Here is a 21,153-nt window from a genome sequence, read left to right on the forward strand (position 1 = left end):
TGTTGAAGAGAAAAAGATTAGAATGATCTTGACAAAAGCAACAATTTCCTTCTTACCACTGCCACTCCAAGGAAGAGTTGGAATGCCAGCAGTCTGAGCCACTATTGAAGAAGCAATTTTATCTCCTAAGGCCCACATTGCTTGGCTTGGAGGACCTGCAAAGAGCAAAATCAATGCAAGAGAGAGACACAAGAGATACGAGACACTAAGGAAATGGCCAGAACTCTGATTTGGGTTCCACGTAAGGGGGATAAATAAACACTGAAAACATTCAGCTTTTGAAACAATCTAACAGGAATCTTTTCTGATTTTGTATCACACTATATTCGAAGGAATGTTGAAGAACTCAAAACTTCTCCTGAACAAGAATTATTTCCCAGCAGATGTCCAAACTTTGTCTAGTTTCATTAGGTTCAACAATTGGAAACAGACTACATCATTGGACAGCCTATTCTGCTGTTCTGACTGCTGCAGGGAACATATCCTCACACTTGTAAACCTCCTGGCTCTTTTTTAGACCCAGAATTTTCTATCTCATTAAAACCATCCACCTAGACACTAGATCAGGAGTATGTATCTCCTCACCCATGAAAGCAATTCCATTTTTGTGAAGAAGTTCTGGTAGTTTAGGGTTCTCAGATGCATGACCCCAGCCAGCCCACACAGCCTGCAGAAGAAAATAACATGATTCACTCTTTGTTTTAGCAAAACAAGCAAGCAGAAATAGAAGGCATGCAGATACTTCAAGTATTTATCTTCCTCACTGAAAAGAGCCTCATAACATTCATAAGCCAGACCAGTCTCCTGAACTACATGGTATGCTTAGTTTAAAGGGATAGTGTCTTGCATCTTGTAGGCAAGTCAAAGGAGGCTGCCAAAGCAAGCTGTTGAAAAAGAACTAAGTGCAGGGAAGTGAAAATGTGCAGGCAACCTTCTATCTCCTGCAGATATTAATACTGGGAAAGCCACTGCACTGTAACAGGCACTGCCTTTTGGTGCTAGTGTAGGTGTGTCATTTCAATTTCTTTGACCTGTCTTTTTCCCCAAACACAGCTCATTACCTAAGGAGAGAAGACTGCTTAGTATTACCTCCTGTTTTGAAAACAATCTTTGACACTTCTCACCTGCACTGGAATCCGCTTAGCAATATCAAGAATGAGTTCCACATTTGCATAGTTGTTGTTGTTTGGTCCTCCAGGAACTGGGACGTAGTGATCTGCCATTTTAATATACTCTGCCAACACAAAGAAGGTCTCACTTAGACTGCAAATCTAATAAATAGTACTTTGTCTAAAAGTGCCTAAATCTACAGTACTGGAAGCACTTAACTTTCTCTCAGGAAAATCTGTTACTTGACAGAACAATGCACCATGCAGCAAACATACATTCAACTTCTTACATCCTTGTGGGCACAAGGATCAGTGGAAGGAGGAGATTTTGTCCCCTCACAGTCTTTGCAACCCACCTGCATTTGCTTTCAGATCCTCAGGAGTCACCATGACAACAAATCTGATCGCCCGCTCGTTTCGAAACATCTCGTAGGACCAGCGCCGGATGGACCTCATGCACTTCACTGCTGCGATGCCATTGTTTGCTATCAGGACCTGAGGATGGCAGAAGCAGAAGATGAGATGAATCTAAATAGCACAAACCACTAAACAATCACTAAAACAGGGTTTTTTTCCCTGCACTCTTCGTCCAGTTTCGAGGCTGTGCAGTTTCATTCAATCCAGCAAGAACATCTAATGGCCCATCACTCAATTCGCAAGTCAGATCTTGCTCAACCATAAAGATTTTCATGAATCATGCTTTGTTTGGATTAAAGAGCAGTAGGACACACAAGAATAGGGATAACAAGTGTCTAAAACATTCAATATCTGAGAGGAAGAGACCTCATCCATTAAATGATTGTGTGTTTTTTTATATACATGTTTAGTGTTTTTTCCAGCCTACTTTTGTTGCCTCTGTCCACAAATCCTCCTGGATCAGCAGAAGTGCTCTAGCTCACTCAGTTGTTGTTTTTTTTTCCTGTCACACCAGGCTAAAACAATGGGATGTTTATTGCTCACATAAAACAATATAGAAACAAAGATCACATAGAGTGATAGAGTCCTAGATATTTCAGGGCTGGAAAGGACCTCTGAAGATCATCTAGTCCAACCCCCCTGCTAGAGAAGGATCACCTACGGTAGATCACACAGGAATGTGTCCAGATGGGTTTTGAATGTCTCCAGAGAGAGAGACTCCACAACCTCTCTGGGCAGCCTGTTCCAGTGCAGAAGTACAACTGCCAAGTTCAGGAACACTAATATTTTGACATCTGCAACGTACAGCCTTATACGGAGAGAAGTCACAGATCAAGATACAGGAACAAGATGCAACACGCTAAAGCCAAAAAGCTCAGCAATTTACCTTTTCAATAACTTTATTCCCTCCAAAACGAGTCACAAATTCTGCTGGAGAAGCCACAGTGAAGTCCCGCTGCACATCAACTTTCTTCCTGTCCCGGCCTTGCTTTACAAGGTGTAAACCAGACATACTGGGCCTAAGGAAATTTGCAGGAGACAGAAAATAACAACTTGGTAGTGCAGATGTATACGAGTAGGAGAAGACATGTGAATAATTTATAAAGTTCCCCCCTTGACCATGTTTCCCAAGCAGATCCACTCCTTGCCTCCAGGCCGCTGTGGCACCCGGTCCTCAGCTTTTAAAGGGATTGCTTTGTTTTTCAAATACCTTCCAGTAACCTCCCTGCAAAAGCCAGGTTATCTGGAGAGTTTCTGGTTATGTTAATATATTAAGTGGTGTGCTGCCCAACACAGAACAGCACTACTCCACCACATTGCTTTTGGTTCATCTAGGAGAGCTGGGAAACGACAGCAATGTCTTTGGTGAACCAAGCTACTAAGATTAGACTCTGCAGGAAATCCTACTTGGGAACCACAGCAAATGAGTCTCCAGCATAAGTGAGAGACTCCACTATCATTTTACAAGAATTTTCCACCATCCAGTTGTAAATATCAAAAGTTCCAAGAGGTAGAGGACAAATTGATCATGTTACTTCTACTACCAGCAGTGAAAGCCAATTTCGTGTCTGACAAGATCAACCGTGTCCTCTGCCACTGCCTTTCTGTGCAGTAATGGGACAGTCACCTCCCTCTCTTATGCTTCAGCTTTCTCAGAAGTGACACACAGACAAATCACCCTTAGCCTTTGCAAGCACCAGAGCATTTGATTTACTAAAATTCATCAAGCATGTGTCCCCAGGAGCCAGGCAGGCCCTGCTGGCTGCCCTTCTGCCATGGGAAACCCACCAGGAACCTCTGGCCTCATTGACTGCTGAAGTGCTGATACCATTGAGCAACTCCACTGGGAAATGGGATGGGATGTAGCAGAAAGTGACTGGAATTACTGGGGGAGGGCAAGAAGGAACAACCCAAGGAAAAGCAGAGTCATGTACAACACCTAGAGGTCACCTTTTAAACACAGCCACCAAAGAGAGGTAGCCTGAGAGCTGCACCTGTGAGGTTCACTGTCCCATGTAAGGTTTGGAGCATCCCAGCTTGAACAAGCTGCTGTTGGAGGTGCTTGGTGACAGCCTGAGAGGAAACACACAGATTCCCCCTCACAAGTACATTATGACCTATGAAGATCTAGCCCTCTGGAACACAGACCCTCCTTAACCCTTCCTTAGGAGAACAGCAGCACCACAGACCAGGATTTTGACTGAAAACATTGTTGATGAAAGAAGCCCTGGACAAACTGTAACTCATATCTGGTTTAAATCCAGATTCTTTTACCCATCTTTCTTATGAACACTCATGGCACTAACACAGACCACATCGTGCTCTGCAAGACATGGACAGGAAGGATCTTGACCCATATCATCTAGCACAACCTATTCAAAAAGGTTTGTGCCAAATCCTGGTATAACCAGCCAGAAACTGTACTAGAACAAGACATTTCAGGTAAGGCAAGATGAGTGTCAAGGCCTCGCCGTAAAGATGTTTATTTCCCACACTCAGGATGGAGTGGATCCTTCTGTCTTTGTGAACATCATCTACTTTGGCTGCAACATCCTACTGTGGAACAACACCGACTTTCTAAGGCTTTCCAGCACAGCAAGACATTCATAGCACTTGAAATTCAGGTCCCATGTTGTGCATTAACACATTGCTCTCTCTCCTCCACACAGGAAATGGTACCATGACAAATGGCCATGGAGAACTTCAGGTAACAGTCTTGCAAATGTTGAGATTAACTGAGAAGTGAAAGCCAGTTCTAAGCACAGTAAGAAAGGCTTTGAAGCAATCCATGATGCCAAGAGTGGGAGAAGCAAAGGCAACAGGAAAAATGTGATAAACAGGGTGATTTTAAAGCATGCTAAAAGCACAGATGCCTATCTCCCAGTGATATTCTGGGACATGTAAGTGGCTGTACTAGGTCAAATCAATTGTATTCTCCAGTCTAGTTCCTTGTCTCAAATATCTGCTAGCTGATACCCAGAGAAGGGTACAGGAAAAAGTTGTCTGTAGAAATTCTTCCCCTGACTACTTTCCCTTCTTCCAGCAAGCTGCACTTCAGAGATAGATGTTGTCATTGAACTTAAAACTTGCTCCTATCAGTAAGAGTTCACAAGTGGCTCAGTGATTATCTGACCCCAGGAATTCAAGGACAGGAGCCAACAGACAAGAAAAAGAGGAAAGGTGTAGTTAAGGTTCAACTTCTACTAAGTGTGGGTGAGAATCTATGGCATGGCAAGGAAGGAGCACAGTCCAACAAGTGAGACAGGTTTATTTATTGCAGGTTTATTGAGAGCAGTCTCAACAAAAACAGGAAAAAGATAAAAATCTTGGGATCAGAATCTGTGAACATGTGTGAATGTGAACTATGCTGCCAAGTAGAAATTATTACACACATAAAGATAATACTGCTGATAAAATGTCAACAAAACCAGTGGATCATAATCCAGAATAATGCACAAACACTCGTTTATAAGCAAGTATAGTTCTGTTTAATGTGTGACAGTGAGCATACCAAGAACATTAAGTTTATTTACTAATAACTACAGGCTGCACATTATAATCAAAACAGGAGAGATTTTTTCTTTTTTGCAGGGTAAGATGAAGCAGAAGTTGGGCAGCAAGGAAGAAAGAGCAGCAAGCTCTAAACAAAACAGAATAAATGCTGAGTTAGTAACAGTCATCCCTACTGATCACCAGGTCACAATTGCAGCGTTTTGTTACACAGGAACTTTCCAAATGCTCATCTATCCCTCAGTTTACAGAGGGCAGAAGTTGTGCATAATCTCAAACTTTAACACTGATTCCCCAACTCAGATGTATTCTAGCATCTTTCTTATAGACTGCAGGCACAGACACCTCACATGCACTGGTGAAGTTCCAGAGGATAAAATTAACATGGAAAAATATCAGTATGCATTTCCAGTATACAGTGCCCAACTGCCTCAGTCCAAGACAGCTGCTGCTATGCAGAGATAATCATATCTATAATTCTTACCTTTGCAGCATGTGGTATCTCATTTCCTGACTCTGCTCTGCAGAATCCTCCATGCTGGCTCAGTGAAGGAATTAACAATTTCGGGCTTGCTTATCACTCATCTAGTGTAGCTGCTGCTATTTTATTTTCAATATTGCAGCTCAAAGCCCAGCAGGAGAAAGCTGCAAAGAGCCTCTTGCACTCATGCGGTTCTCCTTGAAGCAGTGGCACTTCCCAGATTGCTTCAATCTCTTAACCTTTGTCCCTTGCTTTCCACCAGCCCTCTCTCCCAGTCACTCTTCCTGTGACGCAGCATGCAGAGAGAGGGGAGCAGCTTCCCTCTTCTGCATTCAGAGGAAAGCAGCTGATCAAGAAAGAGAGAAAATGATCAGCAGGTTATGCAATGAGGCTCAGCACACAGCCCCGGGATCCAGGGAGGTAGCCGAGGCTGCGGGGATTCCCAGGCGCTGCATCCCGGGAAGCCGCGCACCGCTGGCCGAGCAACACGCCGGGAGCGGGAGAGCTCCTCCTCAGATGGGCGGCAGCGAAGGAGCGACTACGGGGGCCAGAGCGCCCGAAGAATTCAAGCAACATGTGGGATTTAATGCCAGATTTTCACGGTGGGTGGGGAGGTGACAAGGAAAGCGTTGCCAGGGCTGCGGAGAAGAAAGTCAGAGGCACAGACACAGAGCACAGTGGTGATCCAGACACAAGACAACAGATCACACCGGACACCAGGTTGGAAGCTGAGAGAGCCTGGACAAGTCACTTAGTTTTCTGTGCCTCTGTTTCTCCACCTATCCAGCAGAGATGAGATCACTCCAAGTGCTGCAAGAATAAGTGTCCTCGCAAGCAAAGTGCTGCAGCCTTGCAGAGTCCAACAACATCCCTGGAGAAAGGGAAGTGCTCAGGACCGAGCACGTGCAAAAAGAGATGGCAAATCTTGGGGTAGGGAAAGGATAAGCAAGGGCAACAACTACAGCAATGCTCAAACCTGGATTGGAACTAGACACAGCACCTAGATTACATTTTTAAATTTGAGGACATTGGGTCTGTCCTAGCATAGAGCCATACCCAGGTAGCAAAGCTTTTATTTGATAGACACACATTCCAAGAGTCTGAGCAAAAGCCATGCAGTCATCTAGGAGAGGATCACTCAAAAACAGTATCCAAAGGAAAAGTGTCATATTAAGATGATGACAACGTGCAACCTTGAGCCCCAAAGGGCAAGGTGAGGTCACGGCAGGAGACAGGGAACTAAGAATAGTGCAGGCAACATGAGCAACAACCAGCAGCAAGTGCCACGTGTCTGATAAAGTGCAGGCAAACAATTCTGTGCAGATCCAGTTTCCTCAAGCATTGTCAGCAGGAGGGGACAGGGGACAGCGACACACTGCGGCAGTGAAGAAGGCAGAACAGTGGAAATCTCTTGACCAGACAGCAGTGACGAGAGACAGCAGGGAAAGAACAGAGCTTAAACAACCAAAAAAACACATTATAAATCTACCTAATAACTAAATGCCTCTCTCACCCGTCAGACTTTATTTCCACTTTGAAGAATTACTCAACTATCAAGTACATTGAACATTTCCCATTTTTAAAACAGAAGTATGTAAGGAAAAGCAGCTGGTATTGAAATATTTTCCAGCACTGGCTCCATCTCAAGAGGCCTCCTGCCACACCACTTACCCAGCAGTGGTGCAGATCCCTGCTCCCAGCCAACCCAAGCAAACTCTGGGTCCCATCCTCCCACCCAGCCATGGAGGTCTGCTCTCCCAGATTATTCAGGCTTCTACTTCCCTTCTGGCAGGCTTCCACAAACCCACCATTTCACCAGTTCCAAACAAGCTATCATAAGGGTAGAGAATCAGGAATCTACAGACATTGATAAAATCTGGGTCACTTTCTCTTCTGGCCATCACTTTGTAAGACCAGCAAAACCCAACAGACATTCAGTGACTCTATTGGATATGTATTCATATAGAAAATGGAATATTCCATCATTTAAAAAATAAAGTACTTGCACATTCTATGATTCCATTAGATTTCCTTGGTTTTCATCCTAATTTGATACTATAATATATACACAGTATAACTGAAATTATACTTGTCAGTTTTTGTGAAAAGTTCCCCAAATATTTGCCTGTGCTCCAAAAAATCCCACCCACAGCCCCCAATCCAAACAGTTTCTGTAGCTGCAAGGAAACAAATCCTGCAGCTACACACAGCTTGATGTTAGAGGAGCAGCTTCAGCACTGGTTAAAAATATTCACTGTGCCTTCTATCAGCTGCATTCACTGCTCTATGAAAAAAAATAGACACGATTTGCTACAACATTCCTACAAAAATAGGCTACACAAGGATGTGTCCCACTGATACAATACTTACCATCACAGACACACACCCCCCCACAAAGCTAACTTCCTAAATGTAACACTATCAGAACCCAAATGGCAAGCATCACACGGAAGCCACCCCCCTCTCTGCATTCCAGGCCTGCTGTCAGACAAAAGGGAAGCCTGCCTGGCTCCCTGCTGGTGTAGCCTCCAAGAAAGAAAAGCATTCCCTGCGGACACGTACCTGACGCACATCACAGCCAGGAGCCTGCATTGATCCCAGCACTGGAACATGCCAAGTGCTATCAGTGACGTTGCAGCTTATTCCAGAGGCAGTGATGCATTAGCTGGCTTGTTTGAAAGGCAGCCTGAAGGAGACTGCAGCACATACACACACACACACTCCCCTCGAGAAAGGATTTCTTTTTTACTCCTCTGTATTAAGTCTGTAAAGAGTGTGGAGAGAGGGCAGCTCTCATCATCATTTTGGGCTTTATGTTTTGTAAATATGTATGTGCTGATGCAAACATATATCTGATCTGGGCGGCAGGACTAAAGGCAGTTGAAGTGTCTGTAAGGTCTGCTCTGGTTTTAGATCTGTCCTTGCAACTTATTTCACAAAGAGGCAGAGGAAGAGTGAGCATCTCTGTGGTCCAGCAAGCAATGAAGAATCTGCAGCTGGAGTAAATAGTTCACTACATCTTGGGCAACAGGCACTGGGAGGCAGCAATCTGGAGTTAGTCAAATGCAGTTTTTGGCTCTGAATTTAAAGAGACAGAACAGTTGGCTTGAAGGCAGACACCGCTGGGAATCATCATTATCTTTTCAATTAGAAATACCAGGTAAACAAGCAAGTAAGCACTGTCACCACTGTGGTCTCTCGACCAGCCAATCTTCGCAAAATCTCCTTATAAATTACTGAAGTTAGAGATGCTTTCCATATTAACTGAGGTCAAAGGGAGTAAAATATCTGTTACACCAAAATAAGAACACTATTTTTGAGAGGCATACAGATGAAAAGTCCTTTAAAGCATATTTGTTCATTAAACAGAGTAGCTTTTGGAGGAGAAAAAAGTTGTAACTCACAGGTTATCAGTATAACCAGAAACAGCTGGGAATCCAAAACACCTTATAAGCTTTCTCTTTTTCAACAGATACAGGAAGAAATGAAATTTTTCACTCCAGGTGGATGAAGTTCAAAATATAAATCACAGCATCACTCACTCACTGCCAGTAGTGGTAACAAAACTAAATCCTTTGTTTTGGCAGGGGTTCCTTGAAGATGCACAGTTTTACTTCAATAACTTGTGGAAACATGTGACAATGTCACTCTCCCCTATCTCTGAGCCAACAGCAATTGATCATACCCAAAGGAAAACGTCTCAGCAAGCAGCATGCAAGTCCAGTTTCATTAACAGCCTTCTGGTAGTGAGATGCAAACCCATGCCAGTCGCCCTACACAAAAACCTCAGCAGCTCCATGGCAACTGAGAGCACAGACAACAGAGCAAGAGGAGGAGCCCTCAGCTCCAGCAGCAGCCCCACAGCCGGGAGCACACAGAAAGCCGGGAAGGGGAAGGGATCGCTTGGGAAAGGAGGAATCCGTTTTGGTGCAGCTGGGCCAGCCCAGGACACGGCAGTGAAAATATCAGCCTTGCAGACACTAGAACACGTTGCTATTTCTCTGCACAAAGCTGTGCATAAACTTACAGCAGCACTCGTAATTTTATAAGATCAATGCTCCATAGTGTGACCTCCTAACCACAAACAGCTGGACTGGAATTTTTTTTTAATTCTAAACAAGCTCAAAAGGATCCTTTATTTCTTTCAGCACTCTGTGCACTTACTCTACCTCCGGTTTCTAAGCAGACATCCTGTCCCAGTGCCAGGCTGAGTGTGTTCACACAGTACTGTCCTGGCTAAAATCGAGGTGTTCTTCCAAAATTACTTGGATAGATGATGAGTTCTTCTTTAGGATTTCAATAATTTATTGAGGTTACTTACTGAGAAGTCCAAATGCTATTAGGCACTAAGGGCTAAAGCCTCTGCGGGCTTAGTGTCAGCAGTAACAGCTGAGCTGCTTCCAAAAAATTTGGCTTTCAGTTGATGCAAGTGGATTGTCAGGTGATTTCATCCACCCATTTCATTGCTTATGAAACCAGAGCCCTGATGTATAAATACCAGAAGACAAGAAGGATTTAATCTATTTTAAAAAAGAATCTGACACAAGATGCCATCTTTGAAGCTTGGAATTAAATTTAGCAATAGTCAAGAACAATTTCTTGAACGAAACCAACAGACCCAAAGTACTTTCCAAGTGGTATTTATAGAGAAGTTATTTAATCTATGCCTAAAACTTCAGAAAGGAGCACAGCAACTAACACCTCACTACACAACAAGCAATAACTGTATCCCAATAGGACTACTGCCTTTGGAAGTGCTGATGGAAATTTCTGAACTCAAAGACAACACAACTATGCCTGGAAGCAAAAAGACTTAAAAAAAAATAAATAGTATGTTTAGTTCAATATCTAAAGGTTCAAAACACAAAAAAGTAAATTGTTGACGTAGACTGTACACAAGCAGAATATTCTCCTTACAAACACTTGTTTCCAATGTTAGAGGCTATAACTAAGGGAGTGAGGAGGACATTTACATTATTTTTATTACTAATACTCTTTAAATAAAGCACAACTACAAGCATGAAAAGACTTCAGAACATTTTAATCTGCACGGTTAACTGTTCCAACACAAAATTCCTGTTAAGTGCTGATGCACCACACACCAATTTTAAAGTTCATTATCAGAGCCTGGCTTTCTCAATCCTACACAGCAGTAGCCAACTGGCACAACCAAAGGTCTTCATAGATCTCTAGTGGTATGGAAGCCTATAGTGTACAACCTGTCCCAGAAAGACTGTCTTTGGCAACACTTAACAGGATCAATAAGGGGATAGCATGGCACACACCCCCTGCACGCCCCAATGAAGAAGCAGGAGTTGGCAGAAACACCCTGCCCGAGGCTGGGTCAGGATGTATCGATCGCAGCGCCTTGTGCGATAAGGCTCAGCATGTTTTCCAGCTCAGACAGGACACCTCCAGCTCAGACAGGACATCCCCAGCTCTCAGGTACTGAACACATACCAGTCAGTCAACTGGCCTCCCTGTGCTTCGTGAACTGGCAATGGGATGTTGCTTTTTACAGGGGTCTAAGAGCAAAGGGGAAGCAGCAATGTCTCTTAGCAAAGGGCAACCAGATTTTATGTGAGGCACAATTGCCACGAGACCTCCCCCCAGCATCACAGGCTTGAGCATCTTTCACAAACACAGCTCATTTGGCCTCTACTAGAATGAGCTTGTTTGCTATAAAGTGGCATGAACATGACAGTTCAGGAGAGCTGATGACCAAGGAAGAGCCTTTCTAATTATCAAAGTCATTTTAATATTGACACAGTGCTCCCCAGAGGGCTGAAAATCTGCTTGGGATGTAAAGATAAGTGCTGGAACAGCTGTTGCACAAAGGTGCAAACAACCACTGACACTGAATATTACGGGATGGACTAGACAGTCTTACAGTCAATCTCCCCAAAGGAACAAAAAGAGGTTTAGAGGAAAAAAAAAAAGTTTTACTATCTAAACCTCTGTCACAGAGAACACAAGAAGAAAAAACAAGTAGATCAGATGGCTGACACCCCTGCTTCCCAGCTGTCCTGTGCTGTGAGAAATCTCTTTTCTCTTACAATCAGAGCAACAAAATTACTACTTGCCATGCTCTACAAAGAGTAAAAGGATAGTTCAGGTACAATCCCAAAGCCTTTTTCAGCTGAATGATTTCTGGATTTTAGACACAATTGTTCCCTGAGAAGGACTTCTCTGCAGCAAGCCCCTCACCTCAAATACAAGCTCTGTCTTTAGCTGGCCAAAATTTCCTGTGTGAAACTAACCAGCAAATGGAAAGATTTTTGGCAACTTCTTCAGAAAGACACACTCCCTTGGACCCACACCTTGCTTGACCCGTTAGTCAAACTGTTCTGAACTCCCCAATAATTTCTCTTTGTCACTTCAGAAAGTGTTGTACCCTTGTGATTACCAAAAGGAAGCTGGAAGCAAGAATACCTGTGTTCCATTAACTCACTGTCACAGAGTGACTTCAGGCAAGTTGTTGGAACTTGTCTTTGTCTCAGTTTCTCCATCTGTAAACATGATTTGGAAATCTTTTGGTGAAAGGGATTGCCATCCTGGAAAACTCTTTCAATTCATCTTACTTTATCTTAGAAAAACAGCCCATAATGCCGTAACATTTTTATTTGAATTGGCATTTCACTCCAGTTTAACTGAAAGTCAAGTACCCTCCAAAGAGGATGCCAAAGTAAGCAAGTTACAACAGAGGTGGTCAAGGTTGCACACCTATTGCATTACAGCTCTCAGATGTCAGGCAATGTCCTAGAAGTTGCTTGATTTTCTTGCTCTCCCATTGTGTGTTCATTCAATTTCTTCTGTCCCTAAAATGTATGCAGTTACAGGGCTAGATCTTTTCCTGCTTCAAACTTGCCTTTTGTGCTGCCAAATTGTTACAACTGGCAGTCACTGGAAAGGTAATCCCCTTGTAATTTGCATTAAGATTTTACACCTGTTTTACCACTGCCAGCTGGCTAAACATGCCCATCAGTATAACCTTAACAATTCAGTCAGGCAGGGACTATCTCCCTTCTGCCCCAACCCCAAGAGTCTGCTACAATTTGTTTCCTGATTGTCTCCCCGAAGTGGGAAGGAAAGCACCCATAAAAGGACAGATTAAAATTCTTTCATCTACACAAGCAAAGAACCCAGCAAAACAGGAGAACAAGCTGAAAGGATTAGCTGGTCGTTTAAACATCTACTGCTGGTCAGTAAAAGTTAGGAACCTTTTTGGAACCATTTCTTCAAAAGCAACACAACAAAGATAGTGAGGAATTGCTCAGTAAAAACTATAGTGGGATTCAGACTGTCTTGTATGTTCCTGGAATGGGATGACACATTTAAAAAGGCAGGCAGAAAAAGTAAATCAAGAGAAATCTCTTTGAGATTTGTTTCTGATCACTGGGAGGACGTCCTGGGAGAACCTGAGGCTGAAAGGCATCAGAACAATCAGAACCTATTTGTAAGGAACTAGCAGACATAAAAGGTGTTAAGTTGTATCCAGCTGGAAGATGTCAGTGATAAGTCAGTACCCAGCACTGACCAGGCCTCAAGTACAGCACTGTGTACAGCTCTGGGCACTGGACCTCCTGGAAGATGGGAGATAAATGAAGGGGACATGGAAGAGTGAAGCAAGACTGATCAGACACAGAGAAACTGTGACCTGTGAACACACTGAGCAGTACGAGACACCAAGCCTGTAACAGAGAAGGTCCCATGGACACATCCCACCAGGGGCATGCAACTCAGCAACACTGGAAAACTAAAGGGGCGTTTTGACAAGCAATATTAACACCATGATCTCAAAATCCCAACTTGGTAGTTCATTTGAGCCACAAAAAATTAGGAGCAGGAGTGAAACAGCCCTTCTCCCAGCTGTGAGACCAACATCTCCCTGAGCTGCAGCAGCAACTACCATATTAAGCCTTATCACCACTTAGCAGAATATCAATCTTTTCTTTAACTATCATCAAAATTTTCTCTATCCAAAGCAAAAATCATTCCAAATGATACGGAGTCATTGATCTTACCCAGGGTCCTGCCAATTCTTTGGTTACATAGAAAGCAGCAAATCCCATACAAAGACAAAAGAAGCAAGTAAAGTCTTTGTCCTCAACAAAAACAGCCCATCTGAAACACCTACACAACCATGAAGATCTCAGTCAGCACATCAGTTTTCTGAAAGCTGGGACAAGAGAGGCAATACAAGCAAGCCCATCACAACACTCAACAGCTGAGGTGTCTGAAAGGTGCTCAAGGAATTTAGGCACATATATTTCATTAAAACCGATGGAAAACAGAAGGTTTTGATACAAAGAAACATACAAGAGATCATTTTGAAACAGAATGCAGGAAGATGTCTTGGCACAACAAAAACATTTGAAGCCAAACCTAGATAGGAAGTTGAGTCTTTGGGTTATCTTTGGCACAGAGGGGGTAAAAAGACTGAATCTGAGTACTATTTTATTCATACCTCATGTGGCTTGCCAGGCCATCCTGAGCATTAGGAAGTCCTAGGTCTGAGAGGGAATCTGAGCAGACAGATGCAGGTGACAAGGACCTCTCCTTCTCCTCTAGCAGATCAAGTTTCACCAAGGAGCTGGTCTCATCTTCTGAGTTATCCTCTGACACAGAGCCAATAATGAAACGAGAGTGAGGGTTCACCTCCAGGGGTTTTGTGGGCTGGGAAGACTCCTCCATGGCTCCTACAAATTGGGCTCTCAGCACTGTAAGGGACAAAAGAAAGCAAAAAAAAAAAAAAACAAACAAACCCCAAACCTGAGGTGAATCCCTGCTACTGCAGGACAAAGGAAGATTCACTTCCGATAGGAAACGCAATGTTAAGGCACCATAGCTGAACCCAGGCAGGCATCCAGGATCAAGAATAGTTACTTCTGCAATAATCATTGACTTTCATATTTGCACAAGGACTATGAGATCAAAGCAGGTGGCCATTCTGATCTGCTAGTTTAGACAAAGCTGCAGTAGCCACTTAAAAGAAAAAACCTACATACAAACGTAGAACTGGAAATAAAACATTTTTGTTCTGCTATTACTCTTTGGTTAGTCAGTTAGAGGATTGGACCAGATGATTTCCAGAGTCCATCCAACCTCAGCCATTCTGTAATTAAAAATTTGTCTTCCCACAGCATGGGAATGCTGGGACTCATGGTGCCAGCTACTGCAGATAACATTATTTACTGATATTCAAATGATGGATTTGATTGGTCAAAAATGGCCTTTTCCCAGCCCTTGCCAGGTGCAAGACACATTATCTCTTACTGAACATACAGTTTGCCTCCCCAAAAGATGATCTCAGCTTCCCATGCCAAGAGCTCAAAAACAGCTCAACAACACATCACAACTGGCACCCCTGGGCTTAATGGCATGAAAAGAGATTAATTTTTAACTTTTCACTGAAGAAAAGCATCCACAGATCCTGGAACAACCACAGGATTAACAGAGTATCTTATAAAACCAATTATCTAAAAGTTCTCTATAAATATAACAGGTATGACACAAAAAGTAATTAATTTTAAACTTCTTTCACATACTGTTTGGTGCCAGTTCCACCACTGTCAAAGGTCTCACCCCCTTCCTGCCCAGCTCTTCCCCAGCTACATGCTCATGCTGCCCACTCCCCACCAGCTCTGCTGTTCTCCAGACCACCCTCTGATCTGACTCAACAAAACCACCAGAACTGTAACCAACAAAACAAGATAAATTCCTGTGAGGTTAGCAAGTGGATTTGAAGCAGCAAAGGCAGAGAGGATGGGAAAATACTGGTAAAGGATGATGGGGACAGAAGCAAAACCTCCCCTTTACTGTCAGACTGGCTCAGCCATCTTCTGTAACTTCACCTGACTTTAAGCTCTTAGTCCCAGATCATCCATATAAATTAAGGGATAGTATCTAATTTATGGCAATATACTGAAACTTAGTGGCATGACCTAGAATTGTCAGAGAAAAATCCAAAACTTCAGGTCTCCATTTTCCACTTTAAAAAAACATTATCTATATAGTGAAGAATCTCTTAATACAGGGAACTCTGAGTATCAAAAATTCAGCATTGTCCCAACATGGAATGAATGCATTTTCTTAAAAATTAAATAATAATTACAACTGAAAAAGAGCACAACAGGTGGAAAAAAACAAAGGAGCACCTCACAGCACAAAGGCAGCTGGGAGGGGTATAAACACTTGATTTACTCTGCTCTGCCTGACTTTGATGCAATTCTGTGATAACTACACACAGCTGGAAATCACTTCATCATCAAATTAGGAATGCACTAACCTCTTGCTATCCTTGCAATCTGAGCAGTTATCCACTTCCAAAATGAACTGGAAAAGAAAAGAATTAACAAAGTAAATATTATTATTTCAAACAACATTCTGTGCATGTTTTCCCAACTATAAAAGTCTTTTAACACAAAACCGTTCTAAAAAAGCTACAGGTAAAAAAAAGAGACTCAGTCACTTGCTCCAGGTCACAGAATAAAGGGGGAACTGAATATGCAACATCCAAGCCAAGCTTTGGCACCTCCTGCTTGTCCATCATTCTGGCACCTTCTCAGCAGTGCATTAGCACACACCTCATCACCCCACTTGTATTTTAGTTTTGTTTCTAAAAGAAATGACATTTTGTGCCAGTGCTGCCTACTTATGTCTACTTTGCTCTATCAGCTTCTGAATCTGCTGGGTTGATCTCAGCTGAATTTAATGGTCAGGAGTAAATCCCAATGATAATTAGAGCTCTCATGGAAAACTGCTGGCTAGAAAACACAGCTGATAGACCACGTTTTTACATGAAAACAACCAGAATAGTTTGTGTAAACCAAACTATGATACAGAAATACAGACAAGGAGGAGATGAGGGGACGTTTCTCTCAGGGTCCCATTCTCCCCAGAGGTACCTCACTAGGCAGAAAGGACTGTTTTGATACCCTGAGCTCTCAGGCCACAATGACATCTTAAACCAGTGGGAAAACCTCATCAGTCCTGCTAATTATAGCCACATAGTGCCAAGTAGAGGGATGCAGCATAATTGGTTGATATGAACATGACAGCTTTCATCTGGTGCACAAGTGAAACTGGACAATGTTCTAACACAGACGGGACAAGATCGTAGTTTTAATTAGAGCACAAACAAGGAGTTTATAGAGAGAGGCACAGTCCCTGTGCAATCCCTGAACACCATGCTCCTTCTTTTCATCTCAATGAGAATTAAAAACTGATCCAACTGGCTTATGCACTTTTACCATGAATATACTTGACTGAATTATTTAGATCAAACCCTGTGTTGACATCACTACTCCCACAAACTCGTTTCACTGAGGCCATGGGCAGTTCATTTTACAGAGATGTACTTAACCATTTTATGACTGAAAAGCCACAAACATCTATCTGACACAGGCAGCAAAAGGGCAGATCACTCTGCATTTTGAGGGTAGAGATGGAAAAGGGAAGCACGACTGTAAAGTCTGCACACCTATCTGTGATGTGCCAAAATTAAACCACACAGGAAGATTTATTTAACAGAGGTGCTTGGGCAGGACTGACAGCACAAAGCTGAATTCAATTTTGTTTGCACACATAAACATGAAGACAATATTTATGTATATATTTATCCTGGCATCAGATCATTCCTAGAGAATTTCATCCAGACAGATTTACTGCAGGCACAATTATCAGCGCTGAAGAATCTAGGAAACAGCCAAACTAACTTCAGCTTCTTCTTAATGAAGAAAAACTTTTTTCAATTTCAAAAGTTAGATGTTAATGAGTGAGTTTCAAGGCTATTTTTTTTTTTCTAAGCAGAGAAGGAAACAGAGGAACAGGCAGCAAAAGTGTTTCACTCAAATGCTCCATGAGAAAGCACCAATCCAACACCAAGGCTCCTGATCCCCAGTGCCATGGTCAAGGAACTGGACTCAAAGATCTTGTTTGCACAGCTCCATCCAAACGCAGTTAATTAACCATGAAGCCCTGTTCAGGTCCATTTACCAACAGGCTTCCAACTCCTTGTAGTCCAGTCCCAAAGTCATGCATTCCACTAATGTTTTGCAATCAGCTGGCAACTCAACACTGCATGGACTTAGAAGCTCAGCTTGCTCTCAGCATGCTAAAATTCATTACTCCTATTTCAAATAATTGCAGCGTTGTCTGAAATAAATTGAAATTAAATTTATACTTTCTCAGAATACTTGCAGGTGTCACTAGCCTGTCCAACCAGCTAACTTTGGCAGAGAGACTGAAAAAACAGGAATAATTTATGGTAGGAGACAGACTGAGAAGGGTTGAATCACAGTTGAATCTTCGCAGAACTTGAGCCATGCTGTCCTCCCTCCTGAGATCAGCTCACCTTGAAGGTCTGAAGATACATAGCACTTTCATAACACCCCAACTCTGCAAGTATCAAGGTATTTAAGACCCAAATCATGGTCATGCTACAAACAATGAAAACTCTGCAATCCAGGTTTTGCCTGAGGTGAAACAAAACCAATTCACTTCCCCAGAGCTCCACTACTGTCATTAGTAAAAGTTTTGGCTTGACAGTGAAATGCACATGTAAAAATATTAGAGTTTAGAAGTTTTAATAACAGTTTTGCTTGAAAGATCATTGTTATTATCCTAAAATACACCCAGGCAGAAAACTTACACAATATCAGTTGGAAATCAAGTTTCTGGTTTTCTTCAAATCACCCCATTCTGAAGATAACTACACTACTAAAAAGGACATTCATATTTCAGCAAAAAGGAGTTCTAGGTTCTTTCCAAGAGTTGGAATAGAACCTCTACAATACTAAGTCATAGAGAAAGGAAATTAACAAAACCAGTTTCACTGAAACGCCTCCTGTTTAAAGCCCAGGGATCTGTGGTATTGCTCATCAACACAAATAATTTTAAAACAATTAAATGGAGGTGTTACTTCACCACTCTAACTGAATGAACCCAGGTAACAAGAAAACAAAGGAACAAAAAAGTACAAATAAAGTTGACTGCTTGTTTTTACTAAACACAAAAACTCAGCAACATGCTCACCTACAACCAGGACATGAGTTTCCAGAGCAGGACAGGCCAAAGAGATGATTCTTGCACTAAGAGGGGCCAAGCATCAAACCATCCACCTGCAGTGCTCCTGCCTGGCTCAGCCAGCCCAGCTGTGCAGCTCTGCCAGACTCTCCAAACTTCACCACCTGTATCTATGCAACCACTGGGCCACGACCCAAACCCTGCTCCACCTGAGCCCTGCTCCACCTGAGCCCTACCTCCGGGTTAATCATTGGGCATTGCTTCACTTCCTATCTGAAAACGTTCTCAGCAAATACCACCTACCCTGCAAAATTCTTTTGCTTCTAATGGACGGAAAGGTTCTTCACCAACTGTACGTCCACAGGTCAGAAGTTCTGGTTAGTTGGTTTTCAGATTCACTCTATCAACACTAGACACATGAAGCTAAATGTACAAGTGGAATATGGGCTTCCAAGGTCTCCTGAGGCAAAATATCTGTCACTTCCAAAAAAAACATAAAGACATAAAAAATGACAAAATCTACAGCTAGTTTATTTGCTAAAACACTCAAGACTGTCTAAATCCTTTGAGAGTATCAAGCACAACTTAAACACTTTGCTTAGTACTTACAGCTGCTGTTATTTCATTTTAAAACTTTCTTAAGAAGATTTAAAAGACACCACAAAAGGAGAGGCAAGGATAATAATTTGATTTGTTCTGCAAATCTGCTTTTACCCCTTTATTATCTTCAAGCCCCCCATGACACCTCCCGGGGGACATTCCCGGGAGAGCATTCCCAAGGCTCCTTCCAAGCCCCTCTGAGAACCAGGCCCCAAACTCCTCCCTGAAGATCCTGAAAACCCACCGGCGATGAGGAAGGGATGCAAATCGTGAGGAGCGGTGCCGGGGCCGGCAGAGCCCGCGCCTGACGCCCAGCCCTGCGCTGACCCGCCAGCTCCAACACGCCCGGCTTTATTTTTTGTGCCTTAACTCTCCCCCACGAGGCGCAGCCGCCACCCACTTGTTGTTCGGCGCGGGAGCGGCAGCCACGCACCCCCGGGCGGGCCGGGGAGCCCACCCGAACCACCAGCTCGGCACCGGCCGGGACCACCCGCCCCGAGGGGGCGGGACGGGCAGCACGGCGGGTCCCCGGGCGGCCTCCCCCGCTGCCGGGGCTGGCCCGGCCCGCGCTCCGCCGGGCACCGGAGGAAACCGGCGGCTCTTCCGGTGGGCAGGGGCTGCCCGCGCCGCATCCCCGCGCTGCAAACCCCCTTCCTGCCCCCGCCTCGCCCAAGCCCAAGGCGGCCCCGGAGCGCCGGGACTCCCGGCGCTGACAAAGCGCGAGGCTCAGCCCGGCGCTCCGCTCCTCCCGCCGGCGCGGCCCGCGCTCCCCCGGCCCGGCCCCGCCCAGCACCGGCACCCGGTGGCTCCCGGCCCCCACGCGCCCCTCGGGCCTGCTCGGCGGCGGCAGCCGGGCCCGGCTCTCACCTCAGGGTGCCGGCGGGCGCGCAGGCCCCGGGCTGGCGCGGGCAGCGGGGGCGTGGGCGCGGCGCGGCCCCCCCTTCCCCAGCGCGCGGCCACGCCCCGGGACACGCCCCCCGCTCCTGGCCACGCCCCCCCGGGACGGCCCCGCCGCCGCGGTGGGGTGATGCGAGAGGTTACCTCAGGTCAGCCCCCTCTAACCCCGCCCCTCCCGGCCCGGCCTCGCGCCGCTCCCATTGGCTCTCGGCGGGAACGCGGCGGGGGGGCGTGACCAATCAGAAGGCGCGGGGGGGGGCGTGGCCAATGAGGAGATGCCCGTGGCCTGAGCGGCCGGCTCGGCGCGCGCGCACACGGGCACGCGCGCACACACACGGGCACGCGCGCACACACACGGGCACGCGCGCCCGCCCCCTCCGCCGTTCAAGCCCCCGAGCCGCGCCAGGACCCCAACACACCGTCCTGCCCCGACACTGCAGGAGCTGAGGGAAAACTGCGCGGGGCTGGTGCGAGCGACGGGCCGGACACCCGCGGGCAGCCCCTGAACCCCCACACCCGCTCCCTGAGCCCCCTCACCCGCCCCCTGAACCCCCACACCGGCCCGCAGCACCAGCCCCCCGGGCCTGGCAGGACACCCCCTGCTCGTCCGGACCCTCAGTCAATCGTTCCGTAGCCGGACAATGGTTTGAAGAATCAGCCCTTCTGCTCTTGGTACTCGTTTTGTTTAAAGATTTAAAGTGCAACCCGGGGTTGCTGCTGTTTAAGCAACGCAAGGTGAATTCCTGATGCTGCTGGATCTGGTCAGCGGGGCGGGCAGCCCCCGGTCCCGCTGGGAGCGGTGCCTGCGGCGGACACACCTGCCCGAGCAGCGCGGGGTCCGCTGCGTCCCGGCCCCACCGCCAGCACCTTCCCGCGGTGCTCAGAGGGACCGCACCCGCACCCGCACCAGCACCCGCACGGCTCTGGCCTTCCCCACGCGGGGAACGAGAAGGCTGATCAGCCCCGGCTTAATCACAGCCGGGACTGAATCCCGGCTCAGGCAGAAGTGAGGGGGAGTGCCTGGCACGCCGAGGGATCGTGTCCTAAATCACTGATAATAACTATACACTCATCTTACAAAACCAGAGATTACGACAAGGGTTTAATTCATCC

General features: G+C 45.2%; 1 protein-coding gene across 8 annotated transcripts in view; it reads right to left on the bottom strand.

The window, feature by feature from the left end:
* The window catches only part of ACACA (acetyl-CoA carboxylase alpha), a 126,676-nt gene extending 106,606 nt beyond the window's left edge, over positions 1-20,070 (bottom strand). For 3 of the 8 annotated variants that reach the window (XM_051635479.1, XM_051635478.1, XM_051635475.1), the window contains exons 1-8: positions 18,553-18,799; positions 15,806-15,852; positions 13,985-14,237; positions 2,413-2,545; positions 1,466-1,604; positions 1,125-1,234; positions 586-667; positions 57-155 (exon numbers count right to left, since the gene is read on the bottom strand). In XM_051635479.1, the coding sequence (XP_051491439.1) occupies positions 57-155; positions 586-667; positions 1,125-1,234; positions 1,466-1,604; positions 2,413-2,545; positions 13,985-14,211 (790 nt within the window). In that variant the 5' untranslated portion in view covers positions 14,212-14,237; positions 15,806-15,852; positions 18,553-18,799. Of the gene's footprint in view, positions 1-56; positions 156-585; positions 668-1,124; positions 1,235-1,465; positions 1,605-2,412; positions 2,546-5,520; positions 13,963-13,984; positions 14,238-15,805; positions 15,853-18,552; positions 18,801-18,846; positions 19,971-20,010 lie in introns of those variants that run through there. The other 5 variants (XM_051635482.1, XM_051635476.1, XM_051635477.1 and 2 more) reach the window with 5 other exon arrangements.
* Positions 20,071-21,153: the final 1,083 nt, after the last annotated feature.

Source organism: Apus apus, chromosome 18, assembly GCF_020740795.1.
Source record: "Apus apus isolate bApuApu2 chromosome 18, bApuApu2.pri.cur, whole genome shotgun sequence".
NCBI lineage: Eukaryota > Metazoa > Chordata > Aves > Apodiformes > Apodidae > Apus > Apus apus.